This window comes from Lampris incognitus, chromosome 1, assembly GCF_029633865.1.
Source record: "Lampris incognitus isolate fLamInc1 chromosome 1, fLamInc1.hap2, whole genome shotgun sequence".
NCBI classification, from domain to species: Eukaryota; Metazoa; Chordata; class Actinopteri; order Lampriformes; family Lampridae; genus Lampris; species Lampris incognitus.
The window spans coordinates 133,191,841-133,219,291 of NC_079211.1; the positions used below are offsets into that span (position 1 = coordinate 133,191,841).

The following is a 27,451-nucleotide window of genomic DNA, read 5'->3' on the forward strand; positions in this document are numbered from 1 at the left end:
TTTCTATATCCACGTGTGCAGACACATACACGCAATGGGAGAATGACACCGAGTGTTTGTACACATTCTCATGTGGACTTGTACAGACAAATGTGCCTGCAGACATGAACACATACACGCCTCCAACGAAACAACACCATTCAAGTACACTTGGAAAACGTGTGTGCACACACACAAAATAGCAAGAGCAATGCTTATGCATATATCCACATACACTTGTACAAAAGCGCACACACATACACACACACACACACTCTAGAACAACAAAATCCTCACGTTTACGCTCTGTTGCACTGTTAAGCAGGGAAGCAATATGTTCTGTTTCAGTAAGCAACGAAATAAGCAGAATTACATGCCCCTAAGACCCAGTGTGGAATATTACGAGTGTAGGAATTATGGTTATTTCCATATTATTTGCTGATGGGAGCAATATTTTGACAACTTTCGGAGTCCAGCATCATTCACACACCAACAGATCCAGGAGTGGGCCAGCGGTGTTTCAACAGAGGGAAGAAGACCACGTCGACAACTTGAACCTTTCAAAGTGCAACACAGGAGATTAAATTTATCCTCTAACCTTCTTTTCTCCTCACATCAAAGCCTTATTATCAACCATGAACACCGACACAACGTGAGTCTGAAACTGTATTTTACAGCTGGGCTGCTGTCCCTGGAGCTGCTCTGCTCGTCTGGCTATGGTCCTTCATGGACATGGCATGAAAGTGGGGAAACACAGCTTTGATGTAAAGACTCAAAAGCAGCCACAAGCATGCCTCTTTCAAAGAGCTAAAGGTCTGCTTCCTCCCCTGGTGCCACTAACCAAAGGTAGAGAACAGACCTGACCCAAATCGCCTCTGGGAACGGATTTTCAAAGCCTTCTCAGGATAGAAAATGTGACATAAATACATGCATGGGTTGGGAACTTGTAATACTGAGACAGCTTCTGGTATTTTTATGACCATTTATGAGAAAGTTCGGAGCAGATTTGTGTCGCTGTTCTAATGCCACTAGGAGGGGCCATGCAGTCAAGCCGGAAGAGAGATGCTTAAGCCAAAATCAACTTCTGCAGACGAAATGGCGGGAAACAACTCAGGAGGCAGCGAGTATGAATTAGATTAAGCGCAGAAAAATGGTTTAAAACACGGCTGATGTGATGACCTGCGACCCCGGTGCTTCAACTCTTACTGAGCTGATGTGACATTAGAGGATTTATGCAAGCCATCCACAGGATCTATCTGAGTGGTTAAAATTGTTTTAAAAGGTGGCATCCATGAAAATGTCAATTCTGCTCAAAACCTGACTTTTGGAGAGGGGAATTCCAGTCCTGTGAGGTTTTTATTTTCAATAATTTGCATGATCATCAATTTGTATCAAAAGCTATGTATTCCTAGTTGTAATTTTGTTATGCTTTTAATTTTCCTTTAACTCAGAATTGTACTGGCCATATAAGCTTCATATTAAGTGGCCAGGTAAGTGTAGATTCCTGATGGATTTGGCTTGTGGGTGAATGATTTTGCACGGCTAAAATTTAATATAATAATTCAAAATACAGTGAAAAAAAATCAATCATACTTGAGTTTTTTTCCCACAAACACTACCAACTTCAATACAATCTGAGTCTATACTACTCACGAAACATAATAAAACCAGATGTGGGTTAGTTTTTGTAATAGGGGCCTCACACCTCAAGCAGAGACCAGGCTTTTATTTCTTGCACATGCTCATTAATTAGATGTGTGTTAACAATGTGTTTTGTTTGAGGACAGAGACGTTGCCATTCAACAGATTTCTGCAAGGATAGCTCAATGGGTTTTACCTGTTTCACCCTACAACCCTGCTCCTCCATCGATGAACCCATCTCCTACTTCTTCCAACCCCCCCCCCCCACCACCACCACCCTCCTCCCCCTCCTTCACAATCTGTCTCCGTTCAGGACTTCGACCACCACTGTCCCTGGGTCAACAACTGCATCGGGAGGAGAAACTACCGCTACTTCTTCCTCTTCCTGCTGTCGCTGAGCGTCCATATGGTGGGAGTGTTCTCCTTCGGCTTGATCTTTGTCCTTCACCACAGAGAGAGACTGGGTGCGCTACATACAACCGTCACGTATCCTTCCACTTGCAGCTGTATCTCAAAAAAAAAGAAAGAAAAAAGAAAGTTATCTTTAGCATCAACGGATGACATTATGCACTTTGTTGTGAAAAGATGAATCCAGCGTAAAAATAGACTTCCGCATAAAGCACTTTCTTTATTGTCACAAATGAGAATATTTTCATGCTGATGCAAACATTGAGCACATGATTTATCATGGTGAATTTGAATATTCTCATGCAAATGCATGACTCTGCCCTGTGTTTTAGATCACAAACATTTACGACATTTGTAAGTGAATAGTACTTATTTAATTACGCTACTCACGCTCTTACAAAGGTAATGGTACAGTCAGAGAGGATGCGGATGTGTGATGTCTTGACTCTTGGACGTTGTTCGTCTTGACCCTTGCGTCCAGTCTGGTGGTGATGTGTATAGCAGGGCTCTTCTTCATCCCAGTCATGGGCCTCACAGGCTTCCACATGGTTCTGGTTGCCAGAGGTCGCACCACCAATGAACAGGTGAGGACACGCAGATACGAGCACATGCACACGCCAGCCTGCGAGGAAAATGAGTGCCCTCGGTAGTTGGAGCGCACCCTTCTCTCCCCACATTTAGAAAATTAAAAATACAGAGACATACACAGAAGTAATAAAGATTCTCAAATGCAAACTCTTTAGTTACACAAGTTGCAGTGAGTCATAGAGTTAGGCCTACCCCTTGTTTATTCTATTCAGTTGTCCTTTGTGTGTGTGTGTGTGTGCGTGTGTGTATGTGTGTGTGTGTGCGTGCACACTTTCTGTGGCCTTGTGGCCTCTTTGCCGCCCATTTTAAAGAAGGCCCTCTGTTCTACAGGTGACAGGCAAGTTTCGCGGAGGAGTAAATCCCTTCACGCGAGGTTGCTGTGGCAACGTGGAGTACGTCTTATGCAGTCCACTGGCTCCAAGGTAAAACTACCATCAGCGAGAGTGCATGTGTGTACGCAATGTGTGTGTGTTTTTATTATTTTGTTGCCTTTGAGTGACACATAGGCTCAACTCATTTCAAAGGAAGATGGCGTCATTCCTGATTCCATCTCTGGTGTGTGTGTGTGTGTGTGTGTGTGTGTGTGTGTGTGTGTGTGTGTGTGTGTGTGTGTGTGTGTGTGTGTGTGTGTGTGTGTGTGTGTGTGTGTGTGTGTGTGTGTGTGTGTGTGTGTGTTTTGGGGTTGTAACCTTTTTAAAGCTATTGGGTTTTGCCTTAGTACCAGCTCGGCATCTTCAAATGTACTTTGAACACAGACTGCAGGGTTGTCTGTGGTGTGCATGTGTGTGTGTGTGTGTGTGTGTGTGTGTGTGTGTGTGCGTGTGTGTGTGTGTGTGTGTGCGTGTGTTCATGCACTGAGGAGATTGCGGAGGTGTGTATGTATCCTGATCTGTCTGAATACAGCCAGCTAACCTGAGGGGGAAGGCAGGTGGTTGTGAGAATTGAACCACTTTTGTAGAACAGCAGTTAATGAGGAATGAAGCACAACTCTGGCTGATGTGCTTTTTCATACATGCAGCGTTGCTGAGACTCAAAAGTCTACTTTCTAGCACCACCACCCCCCCCCCATAATTTACCCCCTAGGAGAAATCACTCTCCATAAAAATCCACAGTGCGACCGCAGACGACCACCGAGGTTATTTAAGACAGGTGGAGACGAGATGCTTTGTCTCCATCATCCACCGCTGACGATGTTGTCGAGTCCCTGATGGCATGTTTCTGCTTTTCTGAGCCACTAAAACAAAACCGAAGGGAATTAAACTGTTCTGTTTAAGTGACAGAAGTGGGAATTTATACAAGGCAGGGTATGGATTCAGACTGACATCCTATCAAGGTGTCATCGGAGTTTGCATGTTGTATCAGTAATTATTTTGTGAATGAATTCATGTGCCTCTGGAGCCACATCTATGCCCCCCATCAGAGCTTTCTGCCCTGTGTCGCCCTACTTTGACTCCACAATCCTATTTAATCACTATAACCAGAAACTACTCAACAGTAAGTGAACTGCCCTCTCGCCATTATACTACATTTCTGACATGTCTTTTATTGCTATTGGTTTTGGGCTGATTATGTAGAAATATTGATATGGCATTAGGGATTATCCCTCAGACAGGCATACTTGCTTATAAAGTGAACAGTAATATAGTAATAAAGTATAAATGTGAAATCAAACTGCTGTAATTATCGCTCGTGTGAAGTCTTTTAATGTCATTGGTTTGTCATACAGCTGTATTCGGCCCATACCGGCAGATAATATTGGTGCACGGATAAGTGTTCTAGCACTTCACCAGGGGTCGGCAACCTACGACATGCGTGCCCGTGGTGGCACGCGAGGCCATTAACATGGGCACGCAGAGCAATTCAATAAAAAATATTTTCTAATATACTTTTATTGATAAAATTATTTTAATATAAAATGTAGCCTAATAGTGAACTAAACGAACAATTTGATTTAAAATATCCATCCATCCACACAAAGGAGTTTAAAATAATTTATTTATATTTTCAAACCAATATTTTCGATTTAAAATAATACTGAAATAATTAGTCTCAAAACACACCATTGTTTTTGACAGCAAGAGAACGCACACAGGCGACGTAGTCTCTCATCCTCCCCCTCCCCCTCCCCCTGATCTGCCCACGAGTGCAGCATTACAGCAGTAGTGAAAACATAGCATAGCTAGCTAGCTTTTTTTTTTTTCTCCGTCTTGGACGAACTAATTCGGATTCATTTCACGAAAGGAGCGAGCTGTGTGCTGTGAAAATGATTTACAAATGCCTGTACTTCCGAACTGGCCTCCGTTAAGACCATTATTTTAAAACATCGAGTTACACACAATGGACGTATTAATTGGCCTCTGCTGTTGCTTGAGTTAGTTCAAGCAACAACAGAGGACCATTTACATTTATCTCTCGTCTGCCACATTCATCACATTACTTAGATCCACATTCTCCATATATTGTATAAAAGGACCCAAATGTTTTCAAAGAGCAATTGTTTATCTTTAATAATTTAAGTAATCTTTTCCAGAGGTAAAGTTATGGACAATTCTTTAATCCAATTCATGAATTTTGGTTTACTGGTCGGCGGCACGGTGGCGCAGTGGTTAGTGCGGTCGCCTCACAGCAAGAAGGTCCTGGGTTCGAGCCCCGGGGTAGTCCAACCTTGGTGGGTCATCCTTGGTCGTCCTCTGTGTGGAGTTTGCATGTTCTCCCCGTGTCTGCGTGGGTTTTCTCTGGGGGCTCTGGTTTCCTCCCACAGTCCAAAGACATGTAGGTCAGGTGAATTGGCCATACTAAACTGTCCCTAGGAATGAATGGGGGTGTGTGTGTGTGTGGGCCCTGTGATGGCCTGGCAGCCTGTCCAGGGTGTCTCCCCGCCTGCTGCCCAATGACTGCTGGAATAGGCTCCAGCATCCCCACCACCCTGAGAGCAGGATAAGTGGTTAAGATAATGGATGGATGGGTTTACTGGTCTTCTTCCAAGAGAGTGAATCAACTTTTTTTGCAAGCAGTAAACAAAGATCCAAGGCAGCAGTATCTTTCCTAGGTGTATGATCTTTATCAAGGTGTAAACCTAAAATGAAAAACTTCAGGTCAAGTGTTATGTGTATGCCCAATACACTCTCCAGAGTTTGTTTAATCTCCCTGCAAAACTGTTTAACTTTATCGTATTCCCAAACACAGCGAAAAAGGTCCCTTTCTCCTGTCCACACCTGATACACAAGTCCGGAATAGCACTATTATATGTGTTTAGCTTTTCTGGTGTCACATATGTCGTCATCAGCCAGTTATATTTATAATGTTTTAGGTAAAATATATACTACATACTCAGACAAACATTTGATTAATTGACGCTAGATGTGAACTGTACGTAACTGTTCCGACTTACATACAAATTCGACTTACGAACAGGCTCAAAAATGGAACTCGTTCGTAATCAAGGGACTTCGTGTATATAAAGGAGGCTTTCCTCAGCGGTTCGCAGGTTACCAAACAAAGACACAATCATCAGCAGGGTCAAATAAGTGCCCGTGTCTGTGAGAACTGTAGAGAGGCGCATTACAGACATGACTGAAAACGTAACAGACCAGCAAACACCTGCATTGGAAGATACGCCGGTATTCAGCGTCGCTCTTGACAAGAGTGTGGATGTAAACAACATTCCGCGTCTAGCAGTGGTTACCAGATATTGTGACAAACAAGGGTCGCACTAAATCTTGAATTCATTTTCTTTTGTGCCCTAGTAATTTTCCTACATTTGTACAAATAACGTGTTTGTGTGTGCGTATGTGTAAAGCGTAGATTTTTTTGGCATGAGGAATCTAGACGGGGAGATAAGCAGCAGCAGTGAATAAATAAATAGACAAATTCTGATAATGAAAATGAACTGGCACTTGGGTCTGTATTTTTTTTTTTTTTTTACTTTAAGTGGAACAGGTCGACCCCTGCTCTACCTGAGAAATATAACCCCCATCTACGCAGGTACATATTGGACCCCAGGAAGAAGCCCCCGATGAAAATTCAACCCCCCTTCATCAGACCCGACCTCTCAGACAGGCAAATCACCATCAAAGTCAGCGACAATGGCATCCACAGCACCATCATCAGCTCCAAGGTGAATCATTCACAGTCCTTTCTTCCTATTACCAAGGTTCACAGCACCAGATATACATGCACTCTTGTCTTTTCTCTGAAGTACTTGTCGCTATTTTATTCAGTCCATTTCCCGGTTAATGGCAGCGAGACGCCTCGCCTCATTCTCGAGTATAATTCCTCACTCACAGGCACTAAAAGGTCTTGTCTCTGTCTCACTCCTCACTTTGTCATTTAGGTAAATATTTAAGGGTGATTACTGATACCAGTGCTGAAGGCAGCGGTTTTCTGTATTTTCTTATTCTCTTTGTTGCTGGCCACCGGGATAATGGAGCCACTTTAAATATTTCACCACATAAATGGATTTTTTTTTTTTTGTGGATGGAAAATATCTCCAACTACAGTCTACCTGCCAGAGTGGCCGGTATGTTAGAAAATAAAAGGTGACATGAAGACTCTTGATATTAGGTACCGAAACCATACTTCGCGTAAATAGAGCAATGTGTTAAAACTTTCAAAAGTAAAATTACCAGGGCGTCCAGGTAGTGTAGTGCTCTATTCTGTTGCCTACCAACACGGGGATCACCGGTTCGAATCCCCATTTTACCTCCAGCTTGGTCGGGCATCCCTATAGACACAATTGGCCGTGTCTGCAGGTGGGAAGCCGGATGTGGGTATGTGTCCTGGTTGCTGCACTAGCGCCTCCTTTGGTCGGTCAGGCACCTGTTCGGGGAGGAGGGGGAACTGGGGGGAATAGCGTGATCTTCCCACGTGCTACGTCCCCCTGGTGAAACTCCTCACTGTCAGGTGAAAAGAAGCGGCTGAGACTCCACATGTATCGGAGGAGGCATGTGGTAGTCTGCAGCCCTCCCCAGATCGGCAGAGGGGACCGGGATGGCTCTGAAAAATAGAGTAACTGGCCAAGCAAAATTTGGGAGAAAAAAGGGGGGGATCCAAAAAAAAAGCCCACCAGGAGCCATGCGTGACCACAGAGGTCACAATCAAGGTCACTTGATTTTTCCTCCACACTTACAAATAGGATATAGATCTTTCTGCTAGGCATAAAAAGGTTTCTAACTCCAACAGTTTTTATTCAGTGACCACAAAACTAATCATATAGGCCTGTATTGATTCTTTGATACAATTACTTCACTTTGCGCTCTCTTTCAGCGCACTCTTTTTTTTATAGCTGGATTAGAAATTGGTTTCAGATTTGCCAATGAAAAGTTGTACGTTTGCCTTGCTATTGTATCGTCTCATTGGTTTTCTGTTGTAATTTGCCACCTTTGGCAGATAGGTTTAACCCCCCCCCCCCCGCTTCTTGCAGTCCAAGAGCAGTCTGAATGTCCTGGAAGAGAAAGAGACCCAGCCTCCGCTTCCCCCCAAGGCTGACCGCTACAACCAGCTGAAAAATCAGATAACGTCTAGCGAAGGTAAGGAGCCTGGGAACTAGCGAACATGCGCGCGCACGCACACACACAATCACTCAGTCACCATCAATCCCATTTCTTTTCATGTTGGCATTGAACAAAACAGGTGTCCCCAAACCCCCTCTTACAAGATCGCCAATGTGCCACTATGGCTGACTTACCGCTAGTTTAGCCTGATGAATGTCCATCTGCTTGGCAGGTCAATTGCTATTTTACACAGGGCCAGAAAGTTGGTGTGATTTGTAGCAAGGTGGTGCCTGCTCCCTGAGAAAACCCCAGATTTGCAGTATGATCGAGAGATTCGAGCGAGAGAGAGATAATTGCAGCATGAATCACTCCCCGTCTTCCTTTGATGCGTGCAGCTGGAGCTTTGCCAAATGGAGGGAGGAGAGAGGAATATGGACTAGAATTGGGTCTGTAACCTACATTAAGCCTGCCATTAAGCCTCCTATTTAAGGTTCGTTTGGTAAAAAAAATATATATATATATCAAGAAGTGTGGGCGTAATGGAAGAGGTTTTTAAAGGCTAGCGTTTTGCCTTGGTAGTGATTTGTTGCATGCCATAGTTTCATTCAGTAGTACACAATGTTAATGAAATACCCTGTACACCTACTACATGAGCCATTTCCCCACAGAGGAGCTGACATGCTGCAGTACGTCAGGGAGTGAACGCTTTCTCCTCCTCTGTGGAACAGCACTGCCCCCCAGTGGCAGGCTGTGGTACTGTGTGTGTTGTGGCGCTAAAGTGACTGCATCCCATAGCTCTTCTTATCAAGTCTGTAGGAAAGATCACTTGACCATCATGTGCACAAAATGTGATCAGAAATCTAGTCACTTAGCATTGTGGTCAGAGAAACGCTCAAACGTCCCCACAAAGTAGATATTCGTCAGTTTCATTGCTGGACTAAGAGCACAGGACATGCCCCCCCCCCCCAAATGTTAAGTGACTTTTAAGCAACCTTTTGAAAAGTATCAAAAATATAAATACGATGTGCATTTCAATTAGAAGAATTAAAATGTTTCAACAGTCTACCTGTTTGCAAAATTGCTATTTATCACTTTATCCATCTATCGACAATCACCATCCCAGCCAAGCTTAAAACTATTTTAGCAATCCTTTAATTCTATTAAGCTTTTCCCAATCACAACTTCAAGATTCACATACAAATCACTGGATGGGAATGAGCATGTGTCAGGGTGCCTGGAGTAAATTGGGGTTGCATGTGTTGTGCAAGGACACCACAGCAGGGATGGGCGCATTAGCTGTTGCAAGACTCAACTCTAGGCCATTTTACCACAATTACCAACATCATGTTTCAATTTCTAGTAAACTAAAGTCATTTCTGCTTGACTTGTCTGCCATTCCAGGGGGGGGGGGGGGGCTTTAAAGATTTCACAAGATGTTTGGAATAATAGCATCCCTGCATATTGTAATCCATTCCAGTGGATTACCGCAATAACAATTTTTAGTGACTTTAATGATTAATAAACACTGGCTGTTCTTTCTCTGCATGTTACAGAGAGCTCTCTGTCTGGTAAGACTCACCCTTCCACTCCGGCCATGTACAAGTTTCGGCCGTCCTTTGGCACCATGCCTAAAGTCCACTATCATGCTGCTGGAGAGAAGGTAGGATATGGAAAGGGATGACTGTGTGCGCTTTTGGATAGTACTTTTAGAAATTATGATAATAATAAACTTCTTTTTAGCTCCATTGATATATAAAATACATTAGAACGAAGCAGACAAATAAAACAAGTACACTCAGAAAAAAAAATCATTAAAATGTCAGTTTAAAAGTGCTTTGAGGGGGCGTCCAGGTAGTGTGGTGGTCTATTCCGTTGCCTACCAACACGGGGATCACCAGTTCAAATCCCCGTGTTACCTTCCGGCTTGGTTGGGCGTCCCTACAAACACAACTGGCCATGTCAGCAGGTGGGAAGCCGGATGTGGGTATGTGTCCTGGTCGCTGCAATAACGCCTCCTCTGGTCGGTCAGGGCACCTGTTCAGGGGGGAGGGGGGAACTGGGGGGAATAGCGTGATCCTCCCACGTGCCACAAACCCCTGGTGAAACTCCTCACTGTCAGGTGAAAAGAAGCGGCTGGTGACTCCACATGTATCGGAGGAGGCATGTGGTAGTCTGCAGCCCTCCCCGGATCAGCAGAGGGGGGTGGAGCAATGACCAGGATGGCTCGGAAGAGTGGGGTAATTGGCCAAGTACAACTGGGGGGGGGGGGGGGGGGTCCAAAAAATAAAAACAAAACAAGTGCTTTGGGATCAACAACAGAAGAAGAAAAACAAAACAAAAAAAGAGCATAAATGATATTTAAAGTAAAATATTGCAACAAAGAAGTAAATATGAAAAGGTTTAATATGAATGATGATAAAAGCTTTTATTCACACTGGGAGGGGTTTTGCACTATATTTACTATTGTTTTACATTCATAGTTACACAAATGTACATCTAGGAGTTGCCCGGTACAACTACAGTCCAACCCACAGTTGGCCACTTACTAATTCCTCTTAAAGGTGCTGTGAGTAATTTATCATGAATTGTGTCCTCTATCGTCCATCAGTACGAACAACAACAACAAATCAAAGCAGCAAGACAAACAAGTTCAAATAATGAGGTAGCATAGACATACATAGCATGTTCTTCAACATGTCATTTTTATAATGCCCTCGGTAGAAATTGTTCTGTTGTAATCTGCAATCGCTGCATAGTTTGCTGAGAACAAGCCGTCGATCAATGACAAAAACAACTCGGCTGACCTGTTCTTGAATGCAAAAATCTAAGGTATGGGATGGGGTTGTTTACTTTACCTTAGTTGGTACCGTTCAGCAACCTCTGCGGATATTTTCTAGTCATATTATGGCTCAGGAAAGCTGAACTATTACTCATAACACCTTTTAAACAGTCAAAAGAAAAGCATAAGAGCACCATAGCACTAGTCCTCGAGGAATAGGATTTACTTTTCTTACTCTTTGGCATCTTTTATGCTGCCGGAGCTTCTATTTCACTGGCTTTTTTTGCTGTTGTTTACTCCCCAGATTGTGATGCCAGATGAGCGGAAGACGTCAGCTATATTGGAAGAAGGTGTCCGTGGTCATGACTATCGCTCTGAGCCCAACCTGGACCTGCCTGACTACAGCAATACTCCCCTCCACCGCACCTTCCAGTCCTCGCCCCTCCAGCTGGACTCTTACCCCATCAACTCCCGCTCGCTCAGCCTGAAGCAAGCTCAACGCCGGACCGACAAGGGCCAGCTCCCGGCTCTGCAGCCAGAGACAGTAACCTCCACCCCTTATAATAAGAGTGTCTTCTCTCCCAGTACACTGTCCAACCGTAATGGCAGCCTGTCCTATGACAGCCTGCTCAACCCCAGCATCACCCCAGCCACCGCCACCGAGTGCATGGCCCATCCAGGTATGCCCTCAATGGGTTTCCATTCGCCCTACCTGCCTACCAAAATGTGCCACATCCGGGGACCCGAACTGCATAGGCAGCAGGTTCCCCCTACCTATAGTCCGGTGATAACTGCCAGGGGGATGGGCAGTCAGTCGCCCCACCAGAGGGACAGGGAGCCATCTCCAGTGCGCTATGACAACCTCTCCCAGACCATCATGGCTTCCATCCAAGAACGGAAGGAGATGGAGGAAAGGGAAAAGCTGCAGATGCTGCACGGGCGCTCCAAGACGCAGGCCTACACTCATGACTCAGGCATGTTTGACAGCCCAGGGGGATACGGCCTGCCCCCCAACACCTCCTACCAAGATGGGCCCCGGGGCCCCAGTTCCAGAGGCCCGACACCCCTTGCCTATGGAGGCTCCAGGGACAACCTTGTGGGGGCTGGGCTGGTGGGGTACAGCCAGCGGGCCCCTGTGTTGCGTCATGCTGGTTCTTCAATGGGCCGTGCCCCCAGAACTTCCTCGAGCTCCCTGCACATGGAGCACAGTAGCAGCAACAGCAGTCAGGGCAGGGCCCCTGGCCCCGAGACCTCCTATCACTCCCCAGCTCACCAGCCTCACCACTCCCCTGCCATGCCTCGATCCCCCTCCTATACCCACCAGAAACTCTCCTTTATCAGCGCCCTGGAGCGGACTGACTCACCTCGCCTTGGGGGCCCAAGGTATGAATCCTGACAGACTCCTCTGGGACTGCATGCATTGTATTGGGAGGAAAGGGGGGGGTACTTAGGGGAATTGAATTTATCCCACTGGAAGCGCTGTTCCCTCTGCTGGACACCACCAGCAAATCCTGGCCACTAGTTTGCCTTAGTCTAGTCATAACTGACATCTTACATAAGTAGCATGTGTGTGTGTGTGTACAGAACAGAATGTGTGGTTACATGTGCTGTGTTTGTCGAGTCCTTATACACATTTAGTTTGGAGCACTGTCCGGTGTGAGCTCTATGGGTTTTATGTTACTAAATTTAAATGTTAGCCTTCTTAGGACAATGTTTTTTTTTGTATTCTTTTCTAAGTCTTTTGTGTTATCAGATTAATAAAGTTGCTTGACCCACTTTCATTTCTTTTTCTTTTGCATGCCTTTACACACGCTCATTTACCTTTAATACTCAAAGCCGAACTAAAGCGCCGCAAACTCTCACCACTTCATCTCTCCGAAAACTATCCGAAATCTTTTGTTAGTGGTGTGAACTACTGTCGACCGTCTGCTTCTTCTGCAGTCACTCTGCAGACTGCTTGATAACTAACATGCATGCCGCTAACACACGCGTGACTCCGACCGAGCCACGTCCAGTCCGGTTTGACAAGCCCACTCTGTCGTCCACAGGCTCAGCATTATGTCAGCGCCCTTTCCTTGTATTAATGATGTTCTCTGTTCTTCTCTCCCCATTCAGAGAGGCCATGATGCAGAGTAAATTAAATGGGCAAACGGACTGCCACCCCGGTGCCCAGGTCAGCCCTCATAGCCCTAGTCGCCACAATAACGTCAAAAAGGTCACGGGGGTAGGAGGCACCACCTATGAGATATCCGTGTGAGCAGGGGGGCTGAGCACCAAACAGGTGCAGCAAACACCTTCGATGGCACCGACTGCCGACCCGCTGCTACGAAGAGATTCTCTTCCTGCGGTTATTTTTGTAAAGCCTAGATTTCAGCCAATCAGGGGCACATAGCACTTCCCGCTTTGAAGTTCTTGTCCATCAGAGGACCTCTCTGCTCTTGTGGGTCTGTCCAGTCAGCTGCCTGTGTGCTCTCACACTAGACGGGCAGGATGTTAATCAGTACTGCTGAGGGCTGTATTTGTATGGTGTGTGTTTTTTTTTTTTTGTCGTTACATTTTGTGGCTTGCCGTCTTGGTCTTGATAGTGGACTGGCCCAACAGCGCATAAATATTATTCCTGTCGTCTCTTTTGGTCATGAAACCTATATTGCTGAAAATGTCAAATAAACACACACACACACACAGACACACACCCTCTTACTCTCTCTTTCACGCTCCCTCACACACACACACACACACACACACACACACACACACACACACACACACACACACACACACACACACACACACACACACACACACACACACACACTTTGCTAAAACGGGCGGTGAAGGCTTAACAAAACACTACAGATGAGTTTTGGGCATCGATATGTGCTACCTTCACGTCAGACGTCTAATGTGTTCACACCAGAAAACTGTCTTTTGCAAGTGAATTGACCTTAAAATGCCACGGTGCTCCACATCAACCTGTACTCTCAAAGCTATGGCAGAGCCCCACCGCTCTGTGGTGTGCGGATGGACAGATTATTGTTCGGTCAGTAGCCACTGGAAGTACACTCAACACAAGACAAGTGAGAAGCTGAGGACTGGTTTATGGGCAGGGACGGTCTTCACGTGGCCTTCTGGTGGTTGCATTCGAAGCTCACTGGAACTTGACTACTCCAAGAAGAAACCTAATTAGATGTAAAACTGAAGATTTGATATAACATTAAATTACTCACTATACTCTTAACAAACCTGACAGGGATCCAATGTCCATACAAAACAACCGTCCACAACTGATTGCAATTACTCGCAACGTTGTTCCTCTTCTTTTTAACGATGTTCCTTTTGCAGTGAGCTTCAGGTCTTAGTTCATAGCTACCGACTGAATATAGTCGTCAGTTTGTTTTGAAAGAAATGGCTTCCTCTGTCAAAACGAGCGAGTGTTTTGCTCAGGAGTGACTTTGCAACCAGCAGCGATGCTAACCGACCCTTCCGCTGCCTTTCCGTGGGGGAGATTGCAATTCTAGGGGGCAGAATTACAGATAATGAATGTCTCCGATTCTGCATTCATGTGAGTCGTGGGTGGGATTTCAGGGCTTGCAGGAGGAGAAGAGCAGATTATAATTTCTCTGAGAGAGCGATGCAGTGCATTATCCCATGCTTATGTTCAGTACAATATCCTTAATGTTTAGTTTTCCTTCTGCCATTTTTTGGCTCCACCCTCACTACGTATATATATATATATATATACACACATCTCTGGAGAGCTCTGAATACCTCATTATGTGCTCATCATTTTCCCACCAAGGTCAGACCTAGTGCAACCTTACATAGCCATAACAGCTTTTATGTTAAGACTTACACTTTTAAGAAAACACAACAACAGTGGATTGTAAATTATGTTGAGGGTTTGTGTGCATGTTTGTGTGTGTGCATGCACATCATATGTGTGTGTGCGTGCATACGTGTGTGTGCATGCATGCGGGTGTGTGTGTGTGTGTGCATGTGTATGTATGCGTGTGTGTGTGCGTGTGTGTGTGTGTGTCATCACCGTATCAGGAACGCAAGGGGGTAGAAAATGAAGGCGTTGTCCGTGTTGTAAAATGAAGTAAACTGGTCTCCCATTTATCATGTTGTATTTTTTTAATCATTATTATTATTATTATTATTTAATCTGTTTATTTCCTTTTTTATATACCCAACCTTACAAAACTATGTTTGATACATCTTTTTATACAGATACTTAAGCTTGGAATAGATGTTTTTATTTTGAGTGGACTCGTTGGATGATAATTTATAGCACCAGTGACATAATGAGTAAATACTGCATAATAGATATAACTTGTTCAATGTGTAAAAAAAAACAAAGGTGTTTGTATGATCAAGAAATGGGTTATCATAGAGACGATGATGTGAAGAAAACTCATGAATTTCAAGCTGCCTTTAGATTTCAGTGCTGAAATGAGCTGCCGACCGTCGGTCATCATCATCACTTTCCCTCGTCTGTCTGGTACAGCAAAGTTTTCCACTCTGTGGATTTGAAATGCCACCCCCCCCCGTAAATTAAAGAAAAGATAAATAGTTTCATGGGTACATCCATTATTTTTGTTCACAAGTAATCCGATAAGTTGTAGTTTGTATGTTTTGTTTTTTCATCTTTAGCATTTTTCGACAATAAATATTCAAGAGCGGTTACCTTTAAACACGCATTTCAGAATTGACATGGATGTAAAATAGCTGATTTGGTTACATCAGTCCAACTATCGCTGTATTTTACAATGAACCATTGTTGCCTTTCAAGAGGACGGTTGTGTTTTATGTACAGTCACATATGGACAACAGACCCTATGGTGCAGTGAGGGAGAGTGAGCTGCCAGCGTGGATGGCCGTGTTTAATGAGGGTTAATGGAGGAAACTGGTGACGTTCAGGGGGAGATCGGTGTACTGAAGTCTCATTCACAAAATCCTTACCGCCATCAGGTCCAGACAGCTTGCTAGTCTGTGTGACTGGGAGCTATGACGGCAGATTCAAGTGCGTCGGAAATGTTATTAAATGAGCCATTGCACCAGTGGATTGGGATTTTGACTACAGCTTTATTTCTACATAGGATGTCTTCATTTATTCCTAGGACGAATATTGGACTGATGAAGCACCTAAAACGCCATATTTCTTCACATATGGCTGGTAAACGCACACTTGTGTGCATTTGACCAATGTGTCAGGGCGTTATGGGCAGGGAGAGACAGCGGCTCATTGCCTTGCTCAAGGGCAACCTGGATACTTAATGAGGTCACATGAAATAACCTGTAAGCCAAAGTCCCCTGTGGTCCTGAACCGACATAACTTACAAGGAAACTGTAAAATAGAAAGGCAGTGGTACACCGGGCAACGTAGCCGAAGCAATGAACTCCGTTATTGTTGGTTTAATCGTGTAGGAGTATTTAGTGCCAGGAAATATTTAAATAGACAATTGATCCTGGGTGTCATTATGTTGCATGTTACAGAGGCTTGGCCGATCTACATTGCCTAAAAAGTTGTATCACCACCCGTGGATCTTTTTTTAACAACATATCAATACAAAGTCGATGCCATTCCTCCCTAAGATGACTGCCACTTGTCCAGTAGGTTTTTTGTTTTTGTTTTTTGGGACAAACACTACTCCAGGTCAGGGACCATACCTGAGAGTTGGCGACAAGCCTGTTGTGTCACAATCGTCATGAGCTGATTGTGTTCTCTGAAATTCACATGAATGGAAAGTTCAAGATGTATTAAATATAGAATATACTATAATGTATATATGTGTTACTATTTTTGTGGAGAGGAAGTATTTCCTATGACCTGATGAGAATAAAGATAAGGTTTCCAAGTCTTTGAGTGAATGAGACTTTTTATTTATTTATTTATTTTGGTTTTGTTCCTACATCATAATCAGTAAGGGACCTCTGCACATGTGGATCAATACCAGTTATACTGGTCTTGTTAGCTTTTATATCTTGAAGTATTTTCCATCCTCCTTCCCTCTTTACGCTCGGGTCAACTCAGAAACAATCCATTATCCAAACCGCTTATCCTGCCCCCAGGGTCGCGGGGATGCTGAAGCCTATCCCAGCAGTCATTGGGCAGCAGGCAGGGAGAAACCCGGAACAGGCCACCAGTCCATCACAGGGCCTTAGTACAGCTGATCCACCTGACCTACATGTCTTTGGACCATGGGAGGAAACCGGAGCACCCAGAGGAAACCCACGTGGACACGGACATGGACACGGGGACAACATGCAAACTCCACACAGAGGATGACCCGGATGACCCCAAGGTTGGACTACCCTGGGGCTCGAACCCAGTGCTAGTGCAGCGACCAGGACACATACCCACATCTGGCTTCCCACCCGCAGACAGCCAATTGTGTCTGTAGAGACACCCGACCAAGCCAGAGGTAGTGTTGTCGAGTCACTAAACCTCGAGTCCGAGTCAAGTCTCGAGTCCCCAGTGTTCAAGTCCGAGTCCCCAAAGAAGAGTCCGAGTCGAATCCGAGTCAAGTCCCCATTACCTGAGTCCGAGTCATCAAGGTTGAGTCTGAGTCAAGTTCCAAGATGGGCTCCAGTGCTCTACTATGGCACCGTAAAAAAGCTGACATACATTAATATATACTGCTCAAAAAAATAAAGGGAGCACCTAAAAACACAATATAGACCTCGATGAATGAAATATTTCAGCTGAAAATCTTTATTTATTAGACAGAGGAATGTGTTTAGAGCAAAATAACCTAAGAATGATCAATGGAAATCAAAATCATTAGCCCATTAAGGTCTGGATTCAGAATCATACTCAAAATCAAAGTGGAAAATGAGAACATAGGCTGATCCAACTTCTGTGGAAATTCCTCAAGACGATTCAAAATGAGGCTCAGTAGTGTGTGTGGCCTCCACGTGCCTGTATGCACTCCCTACAACGTCTGGGCATGCTCCTGATGGGACGACGGATGGTCTCCTGAGGGATCTCCTCCCAGACCTGGATCAGGGCATCGGTCAACTCCTGGACAGTCTGTGGTGCGACATCGCGTTGGCGGATGGTACGAGACATGATGTCCCAGAGGTGCTCGATTGGATTCAGGTCTGGGGAACGTGCAGGCCAGTCCATAGCATCAAAGCCCTCGACATACAGGAACTGCTGACACACTCTGGCCACATGAGGACGAGCATTGTCATGCATGAGCAGGAACCCAGGGCCCACTGCACCAGCATATGGTCTGACAATGGGTCTGAGGATCTCATCCCGGTACCTAATGGCAGTCATGGTACCTCTGGCTAGCACGTAGAGGTCTGTACGGCCCTCCAAGGATATGCCTCCCCAGACCATCACTGACCCACCGCCAAACCGGTCATGCTGGAGGATGTTGCAGGCAGCAGAACGTTCGCCACAGCGTCTCCAGACTCTCTCACGTCTATCACATGTGTTCAGTGTGAACCTGCTCTCATCTGTGAAGAGCACAGGGCGCCAATGGCGAATCTGCCAACCAAGATGTTCTCTGGCAAAGGTCAATCGGGCTGCACGGTGTTGGGCTGTGAGCACAGGCCCCAATTGTGGACGTCGGGCCCTCATACCATCCTCATGCATTCTGTTTCTCACTGTTTGAGCAGAAACCTGCACATTAGTGGCCTGTTGAAGGTCGTTTTGTAGGGCTCCGGCAGTGCTCCTCCTGTTCCTCCTTGCACAAAGGACCAGATAGCGGTCCTGCTGCGGGGTTGTTGTCCTCCTGCGGCCCCCTCCACGTCTCCTGGTGTACTGGCCTGTCTCCTGGTACCTCCTCCATGCTCTGGACACTGTGCTGGGAGACACATCAAATCTTCTTGCCACAGCACACATTGATGTGCCATCCTGGATGAGCTGCACTACCTGAGCAACTTCTGTAGGTTGCAGATACCGCCTCATGCCACCTCTAGTGGTGCGGGCACTAGCAAAATGAAAAACTAACCAGAAAAGATGAGGACAGGCAAATGGTCTGTGGCCACCACCTGCAAATCCATTCCTGTTATAGGGGTTGTCTTGCAAATTGTCTAATTTCCACCTGGTGGAAATTAGACAATTTACCAAAAGGTGAAATTGATTCACAAATCAGTGTTGCTTCCTAACTGGACAGGTTGATATCTCAAAAGTGTGATTGACTTGGAGCTACATTGCATTGCTTATGAGTTCCCTTTATTTTTTTGAGCAGTGTAGTATTAATATAACTATCGATATCTTATGCCAAATTATTAGGGCCTGTTACAAAAAACCTAACAAAAACAACAAAAGTCGTTATCAATTAACAAGTCCAAGTCCAAGTCATCTCCAACTTCCGGGTCCAAATGCAGTCAATGCTCGAGTCTGAGTCATCAGTGCTCAAGTCCAAGTTGAGTCACCTTGAAAATCAAGACGCGGGTCCCGAGTCCTGGACTCGAGTACAACACTGGCCAGGGGTAACATTCAAACCGGCTACCCCGTGTTGGTAGGCAAGGGAATAGACCGCTACGCTACCTGGACACCCAGCCCCTTCGTTTTTAACTTCCATTACTTTAATAGAAAGTAAAATGTTGTATATATTAGACAAAAACGCACATCATAGGCGACGAGGCTTTTATAGACACTGTAGCGAGTGTATTTTTCCCCGTGTGATTTAACTACACGTTTCTGCCTTTGTCCCACCCAGTCAATATGACCCGTATTATCATCTGTTCTGAAATAGCAGAGCTATGTAGTGTTATGAAACACATGGGGCACTTATACAATTTACATTTTCACTTCACACCTGGGCGTCACTAGTCCGTCATGGTTGTTCAGCAGTACACGTTGCCTTCATCCCTGTTTATCACCCAATGCAACCGTTAACGTCACCCAGTGTGAAGGAAGAGAAGCTTCTAAATAAGCGCTTTCCCAACTGCAATAAAAAAAAATTCCATCACGTCTAAAACCACCAGGGAAAAAAGCATCCAAAGGGACAGCGCTGAGCTTTTTCCTACCAAGGAATGAGATCACTTTCAGAAGACACCAACATGGTCTTTCAGAGATTTTATTGTAAGGTGGAGGAAACATTTCAAACCATTTGAGAGCAAATGAAAAGTAACATTTCATCCATGTACATGTATTTACAGATGCACTGGCACTTAAATGCACTTTTGAGGCTAAGGGTAAAAATTCAATTAGTGGGAAGGAAGGCTAGGGTAATGAGCACACAGATCTGATACGCCATTATCACTCTTCCATTATACATAGTCTACATGCTTTAAATCTGGGAATGTTATGAATCTAAAAAAATACTATCTAGAACTTTCCTGGGAGCTCCGGCCAGGAAACAACCAACACTCAAAAGTGATAAACCGTTGACTTTGGATTAATGACAATTTAAAGGTCTCAAAATGGAGGGGAGGGGACCCTTATAAATTCGAGTCAAGTGTTAAGTGCACCTCATCAATTAAGCCAGATACTGGTGGAAAACGCAAATAACAACATGCACTTGTTGCACCTCAATTGTCTGGAGTAGCTTTCTCTTCTAGTGTCTTGATGCATGCTCAATAATCCAGGTAAGAAATTCAAAGAAGGTTGGATCAGTTCATCTAGATACGTTTATTGACAGATACGTGACTAAGTGACATCTTCAATTGACTGCAGGTATCCCCCCCCTTATAAACAATACAGTACTCTATCTGTTGCATTAACTTTTTATTGTCTACCCTGCTTTGTTTTGATTTTATGCTGCCTGATACAGTGCTGCTTTTTTTTTTAAAACTGTGTTCTGTAAGGTGTCATTGAGTGCTCTGAAAGACGCGCACAAATAAAATGTATTATTAGTACAATACAGCTGCATGACCGAAACCAACGACCAGTTTCATATGCAAATATGGGTGTGACCATTAACTAAGAGTTTCACTGGCCATGTGTGCTATTCACAGAGGATTAGGGAATGTTGCAATCACAGCATTGTAAGATGGCGACTGATGCATTCTGTGCAACTGTATTGTTTATAAGGGGTGGGGATACCTGTAATCAATTTAGACTATAGATGTCACTCAGTTGAGTGATGAAACATATCTGTCAATAAACGTATCCACATGAACTGATTCAACCTTCTTTGATTTCTCTTCTAGTCCGTTTCTTCATCAGAACGGCAATGAAGTAACCTAGGAAGAGAAAATTCCTCTCAAGCATCCACCGTCTTCGTCTTACTTGCTTGATCTAACAGTGGAGATGAGGAGAAGGGCAGGAAGGCCCGTTAAGAAGCATCCTAGGACTCGTGCCTCAGTAATGCCTGTTCCCTGTTCCTGCGCCGCTAACAAGCAGGCTACCTAATCCTTAACTCTTATCAACTAACTTTGCATTAAAAAAAAAATTAATCAGCCCAATGTGGGAATTATCAATATCACAAGCCTCATTTCACAGTTTGTCAAAAGTAATATTGAATTGCAAATGACCAGAGTAGAAAGCCAGGCGCTCCACAGTGCAAAAAGGAGAGGAGTGGGAGGGAAAGGGCTCTTTTTCCCATAAACTGCCTATTTATCTTTTTTATTTCTTCCCAGTGGCACCAAGGACTTGTGATCTTGAAGCAAAATGGCATCCAGAAAAAAAAAGAGTAACTAAACAAAACAATATGTAAGTGTCCAAATTCAGTTCCTTTATAGTCTATTGTATATTTAAAAAAGAAAAAAAAAAGAAATGGAAAAACTGATAAACTGAAGATCAGCAAAGCAAGTTTTCGGTTCTCAATTCTTCTCCTCAGCCTTCGCCTCCTTTTTCTCCCCCTTCTTTTCCTCTGACGTTTCTTCTCCCTTTACTGAAAGCTCCTCCAATTTCTCTGCCACTTTGTCTGGACCGTCAGTTTTGCCTAGGGTGAAAGGATCAAATGTCACAGCAGGAAAACTTTTGAGCTAGGAAGGTTTCAATACAAAGTAGTTCTGAAACAGCATACCTAGCATTAGGTTGCGCCTTCTGGTAAAATGACAATAATTGCCATTTTAAAAAGATATCTCTATGTTGTCAATAATGTAATCGTTCACAAGAGCTTATCCAATCTCTTCAAATAAACAATGTTATTTTAGTAGTAGTTATAACAGGGAGACCATGGGGCTTTTTGTCATACCTGAACCCAATTACCGCAAGTGGTTTAAAAAATAATGTCTATTGTTGCAGAACACAGTGACACAAGCTCTTTCAGACAGCAGGTAAATGCTGTAATTCTGCAAGTGTATGTAGCAGACAGAAAAAGTTCAAGGCTGGAGTGAGCAGCAAAGAACAGAGTGAGTCTGCATGCTCAACAGTTATACATGGAACTGTTCTCTCACCCAATTACATTTTTAAGAGGCAACGTGGGTGATGATTTAAATATATAGAGGACCTGAACACAGTTGTATTTAAACAATGTATAGCTCTTTATATGCGTCATAGAAGAATTCCTAACAGATTCCAGAAAGAATGAGTGAATAATGATTTGCATATGTATTAAAGTTAAGTGTGTTTAAGAGAGTAATGTCCCTTCAACATACCTGTCCCCTCTTGAGATTTTCTGACTTCCTCTTTGCACTCCTCAAACTTCACCTTAAACTTCTGAGCATCTGGGGGGGGATAATTAAATTAATTTAAAAAATCAATTAATCAACATTTACACTGGTAAAAAATACACATCACCATGACACTGAAATTGAACAAGCTGGAGTACTAGCTAGTGCTAACGGTTTTGCTGCAAGAGAGGACACAAAACAGTGCTGATGTGTGAATAGCTGCTAATTGGAGATGTGTAAAAGTTCAGCTTGTGCCAGCTTTGTCGTCAGAAAATGAATGTTCTTCTGGTCACACGTGTTAAGTGACCATGTTTAGATGGATTGGATGAATGGATACTTACTTTCTGCATTGAGGAAGCGTATTGCCAGGAGTTCAGGTTTGGGCCTTTCATCAGCAAAATCTGCTAGTGTGTTCCATACCCAGGCCCTGTCGCTGCCAGCATTGGGTTTCAGCTCCATCATAGGGATAACTGAAATACACATTGGGGTGATGAAGTTACTAAATAACCGCACATGTATTTTAAACTCCATATAGTTAGCTATACTATAGCTAAGCGGGCAACCGACTAGCTAGTAAACTTAGTAGCTACCAAGGTCAGCTATTAGTGCTAGCTGGTTTCATTGTTAGAAAGCGACCAAGGCACAATATTTTGTAAATACTGTCAAATTTTGTTTAAGTAAAACACTTGCATTACATCTGGCTTCTGCTTACTGAAGGGAATGTTATGCAAAGTTCAGTGTGAATATGAAGCACATGGAAATTTCACATGTTGTAACTTTGAGAACAGCCCTCCCATCATGTAAATACCATTTTCATCAGTAGATTAAAGTTCCATCAACTCTTTAAACAGCAAGTTGCCCCAAGGCACCTTTGACCCATGCTATGGTCATAAACTTAAAAAAATAATAAAATTAAAAAATTAAAGAATACAACTGCACAGAAATTATTTCCTCAATCAAATCATGAATTGACAGGAAACTCAAGTTAATGGCAACAGGAACTCAGGTGGCATAGAAGACTAATATGCTAGCATCCCAACACTGAATTTCACAGTTCCCTGGTGATTATACTGTAACGTGCATGGATAAGTAGACACGTTGGTCCTTGACTAACGGGTTGGACCCTTTAGTCAACTAGTTAACGTTGTCGCTTGTGGTGTGGGAGCCACGGGTTCACGTCCTGGCTGTGGCGGTTCCCTCCATCGGATGCGCTTCCCGAAGGAGGGTGGGGTAGTGTAATGTACATGAATAAGTAGACACATTAGCCCTTGGCTAATGGGTCGGATCCTTTAGTCGACTGGTTAACGTTGTCGCTTGCGGAGCGGGAGACACGGGTTCGCGTCCCGGCTGTGGCGGTGCCTGCGACTGCCCCCCTGAATTCGCTGCATTGGTGTCAGAAGTGGGATGGTGAGACCGTAAGGCCATCGGAAGCGTATGCGCCCAGAGGCGTGAAGGAGCCGATATGCTTAAGCGCGAGGACGCGCTTCCCGAAGGAGGGGGGTAGTGTAACGTGCATGGATAAGTAGAGACGTTGGCCGCTGACTGACGGGTCTGACCCTTTAGTCGAGCGGTTAGCAATGTCTCCCGTGGTGCGGACAATACGCGTTCGCATCCCGGCCGCGGCAGTTCCTGTGGTTGCGCCCCCCCCCGAATTCGCTGCAATACTGTGTTTGAGCACATGTAAAGCACAAGTTCTTGGCTTTACCTTGGGTTGCCATGAGACACAGAGGTCAGTGTCAAAGCATGTAAATTCAGAGTATGCGATTATGGATGTTGAGTTTTCAATTTAAGAGCCCAGGGAATATGAACAATCTCCCTCCACAGCCTACAGATTCTGTTTTACCAAGCATTTGCTTTAGGAGTCAGCATTGCAAGTTGTCCTTTTACTGTAGTTAATGGCTTTGTTTTCATGCAAACAAAAAGATCCAGTTAGTTTTCAGCACACATAAGTATCCAATCTGAGATGGTGTATGTAAAAACCATATCGTATATAAAATAACTAAGACAGGCTCTTACCCTGGTTATGTGAAAACCACCAATAGTAACTGGAGTACAGTTGTATCTAATAATCTTATCCAATCCAATAATAGTGAAAATATTTTAAATCCCTTTTGCATACCCAAAAGCAGGATGTCAGCAGCATTTAGCCAACTTATCCTGAACAAGACAAAATAGGATATGAGCTAGGGGACATGGTGTGCAATTAAACATAGTTATGTTGACTTGCCTGAACACCATGTTACTAACTTGTGATGTAAATTGTTCCCCATCACCACTGTAATTTTTGAAAAAATTGACTCACTGTGATGATTAGCACAAATCTTCAGGGTCCGGTCTCTCCTCATTAGTAGGCGAATTGTGCCTTTCTCTTTATGTTTCAGCAGCTTCACGTCACCAGTGCCACGTTCCTTCCATTCTGGAGGGTCATTCTCAGAGGCAAAGCGGTAAAGCTTGGCCCGCCTGGGTAAAGAAAAGTTTAATTCTTTCACTGGGCGGCAATAAAGATGGCACAAAGCTGATTAAATGGGATTATCAAACCATCACCATGTCGCCACACATAATCTAACCGAAAACTATAACACAAGACAAAGATAGCTCCATGAAAAGCTCTTGTAGACAACATACATTTTAAAAAGCTCCTCCTCATCCTCCTCTAACGTTTTCACCTCCTGCTCTGGGAGAGAAACAATGGGCTCAAAGTGGGGATCGTGGTTTGTGTCTTCCAAATTCTCTGTGGAAGGTTCATGGTCATCTTGACAGTCCTGGAGGAAGATAGGAGAAATGCATTAACCTGAAATCAAAAATAGTCACAACAAAATTAAGCTAAGGTCAAACTTTTAACTCTTTGAAGTGGTATCATAAATTTGTGATTCTTGTGATATCAGTAGTTGGGGTTATTCACAAATCACTGAAACTTTGCTTTGCCAAAATAGTGTGTTCTACATACTTACAGGATAGCAATGCGTGAATGAAGGGATTTAAGAGATCACTGTTGGGAAGTATAGCTTTTGTTGAGGGATTTGGATGTGCCTTTTGTAACTTTCCATTGCTAGTGCTGAGCCTTGCATATTTGATGGAAGATGGGATTAGATGTTCACACATCATTGCTAGTATATACATATAAGAAATGCATAAAATTGTTCCCCTTCCAAACCGACTGTGCCCTTCAACTACTTTAAACATCATTATTCTTGTGCACTATTGTGCCCTCTCCTCCAACCTGCACTTGACATTTTATGTTCTTATAAAAATAATATGACTGCTATACAGATATGTGACCATATAAATCTACTTTATACTTTGATTACCCCATCGTTTGCCTCTTGATAACCTGAGTGGCACTTATAGTAAATTCATTTGACATGACATGCACTTTTGGCCATATGATTACCATTTAGCATCCTATAATGCCCTTTGGTAACACTTGTATCATTCTGCTAATTAATCATTTAAGTCGCTTTAGATAAAAATGTCTGCCAAATGAGTAAATGTGAATATATTCAATTAGAAAATGTGCCTTAAAGATACATCCTTTCAACATCAACTGGCTGCAAAGACCAAGGACAAATGCAACCAAGGTTTCTTGCTTTTTCAACAATTGTTAAAGACCTTGAGGTTTATGGTTGCTTGGTTGAAATAAATTATGCAAGTGCTGTTGTGAATAGTTTTGGATAATGTACAAAGCATCAACTTGTTAATCAACAGCAGATGTGCAGCTGGCACATATGCTGATGTTTCTGCCCGCTGGCAAATTCTCGTTTTTCTTTAATTACTTTTATGTGACAATACTCTTAAAACCTAGCAGGCCAAGCTATGTCACAGTAGCATCTCATTCAAGTCCGTAACTAGAGAAGGTGTAGAAATACAATAACCCCCATCAGTACACTGAAATACTGCGTAAACGAATTAACGTTGAGTAGCTAAACGAACAACATCAAATATATTAAATTAGATTATTTGGTTAATTAAAAGTGCGAGTTCGTTTACATTTTAATTAAAGCTACGTCCAGTTGTGCATTGAACGTCGTCCTTTCTATGCTAGCGTTATCTTCTAACAGGCCTGTCATAGCTTAATAGAGCTCGCTTATTCTTTTGGTATTAATACTAGTGGCCATTGCTGACTGTTGAAAGGGGTTTCAACTTTGGATGTTTAAGCTACCAGACTTTTGATACTAGTAAGATATTTCATTTAACGCAAAAGCAGAAAAGATTCGCTTTTCGCCATTTGTTCAGCCTGACTGCACCTGATATTTCTGCTAGAATTAGCGTTAGCTACAGTTAGCGAACGTTAACCTGGTAGCAACTGTTGTCGGTATGAGAAGACGAAGCCAGGGAAACCAACTACTGTCAGTTTGAGTATCGTGTGAATATAATTCCGAGGTTATCAGGTTAAAAGACAAGAGGACGGCAATAATCAAGTTTCATCCAGCGTTGCTACCGACAACACCGTGGTAACTCGCCAGCTAGGCTAGCTACTTGCAGTGTGTGACTAGCTGTAGCATGCTGCCCTGGTTCATTCAGCGCTACCAGTCCTGAGCCGGCTACCTACGGATAAGAGCGGTAATGTGTTCAGTTGCGCACTTTCAACATACACACCGAACAAACAGTGAATGCTCAGCCTGTCTGGTAGCGTTTGTGCTAAATACGACGTTTTTATCCGGATCGATTGTTTCACCAGTCACGACACAGCACAGACGGCGTCGTAGCCGGCATTTTTTTTTTGTTCCGCAGCTTGGTTTACAAACTTTCACATATGGCAAACAAGATAACTGTTTTAACAAGAAATGCCCCTCTCGATACAACCGCAGCAAATACTCTTATCTAATACGTATAACCCCACCTTAGGATCTGCCATATTATCGAAGATGTTTGTAGATTGTTGGATTTGATGATTCGGTGCCGAACTCGTCGCTCTTCCACCGCCTCTGTCTTCCTGCCGGAGCTTTCGCGCGCCCAATTTCTTACGCTAGCCCTCGCCCACATTCCCACGTCGTTTACACCGCCCTGCTAAGGCGATAAATACACACGATGGAGCTGTCTGTAG

At 43.8% G+C, this 27,451-nt stretch overlaps 2 protein-coding genes and 1 non-coding gene across 3 annotated transcripts in view; 1 reads left to right on the forward strand and 2 right to left on the reverse strand.

Annotated features, from left to right (window-relative positions):
• zdhhc8b (zinc finger DHHC-type palmitoyltransferase 8b) overlaps positions 1-13,451 on the forward strand; it is a 112,929-nt gene extending 99,478 nt beyond the window's left edge. Inside the window, exons 4-11 of the mRNA XM_056292918.1 lie at positions 1,934-2,106; positions 2,510-2,612; positions 2,947-3,038; positions 6,601-6,733; positions 8,039-8,144; positions 9,662-9,768; positions 11,192-12,270; positions 13,003-13,451. Of these exons, the coding sequence (XP_056148893.1) occupies positions 1,934-2,106; positions 2,510-2,612; positions 2,947-3,038; positions 6,601-6,733; positions 8,039-8,144; positions 9,662-9,768; positions 11,192-12,270; positions 13,003-13,144 (1,935 nt within the window). The 3' untranslated portion in view covers positions 13,145-13,451. The remainder of the gene's footprint in view (positions 1-1,933; positions 2,107-2,509; positions 2,613-2,946; positions 3,039-6,600; positions 6,734-8,038; positions 8,145-9,661; positions 9,769-11,191; positions 12,271-13,002) is intronic.
• Positions 13,452-19,913: 6,462 nt separating this feature from the next.
• ranbp1 (RAN binding protein 1) lies at positions 19,914-27,381 on the reverse strand. Its single transcript, XM_056282762.1, has 6 exons — positions 27,248-27,381; positions 25,033-25,169; positions 24,710-24,867; positions 22,749-22,877; positions 22,393-22,461; positions 19,914-21,734 (listed from the first exon to the last, which is right to left on the reverse strand). Exons 1-6 carry the CDS (start codon positions 27,260-27,262, stop codon positions 21,613-21,615), a joined length of 630 nt encoding a protein of 209 aa, XP_056138737.1. The 5' UTR covers positions 27,263-27,381; the 3' UTR covers positions 19,914-21,612.
• LOC130127670 (small nucleolar RNA SNORA77) lies at positions 22,027-22,156 on the reverse strand. Its single transcript, XR_008811843.1, has one exon. It is a non-coding gene; the product is annotated as a small nucleolar RNA SNORA77 (small nucleolar RNA).
• Positions 27,382-27,451: the final 70 nt, after the last annotated feature.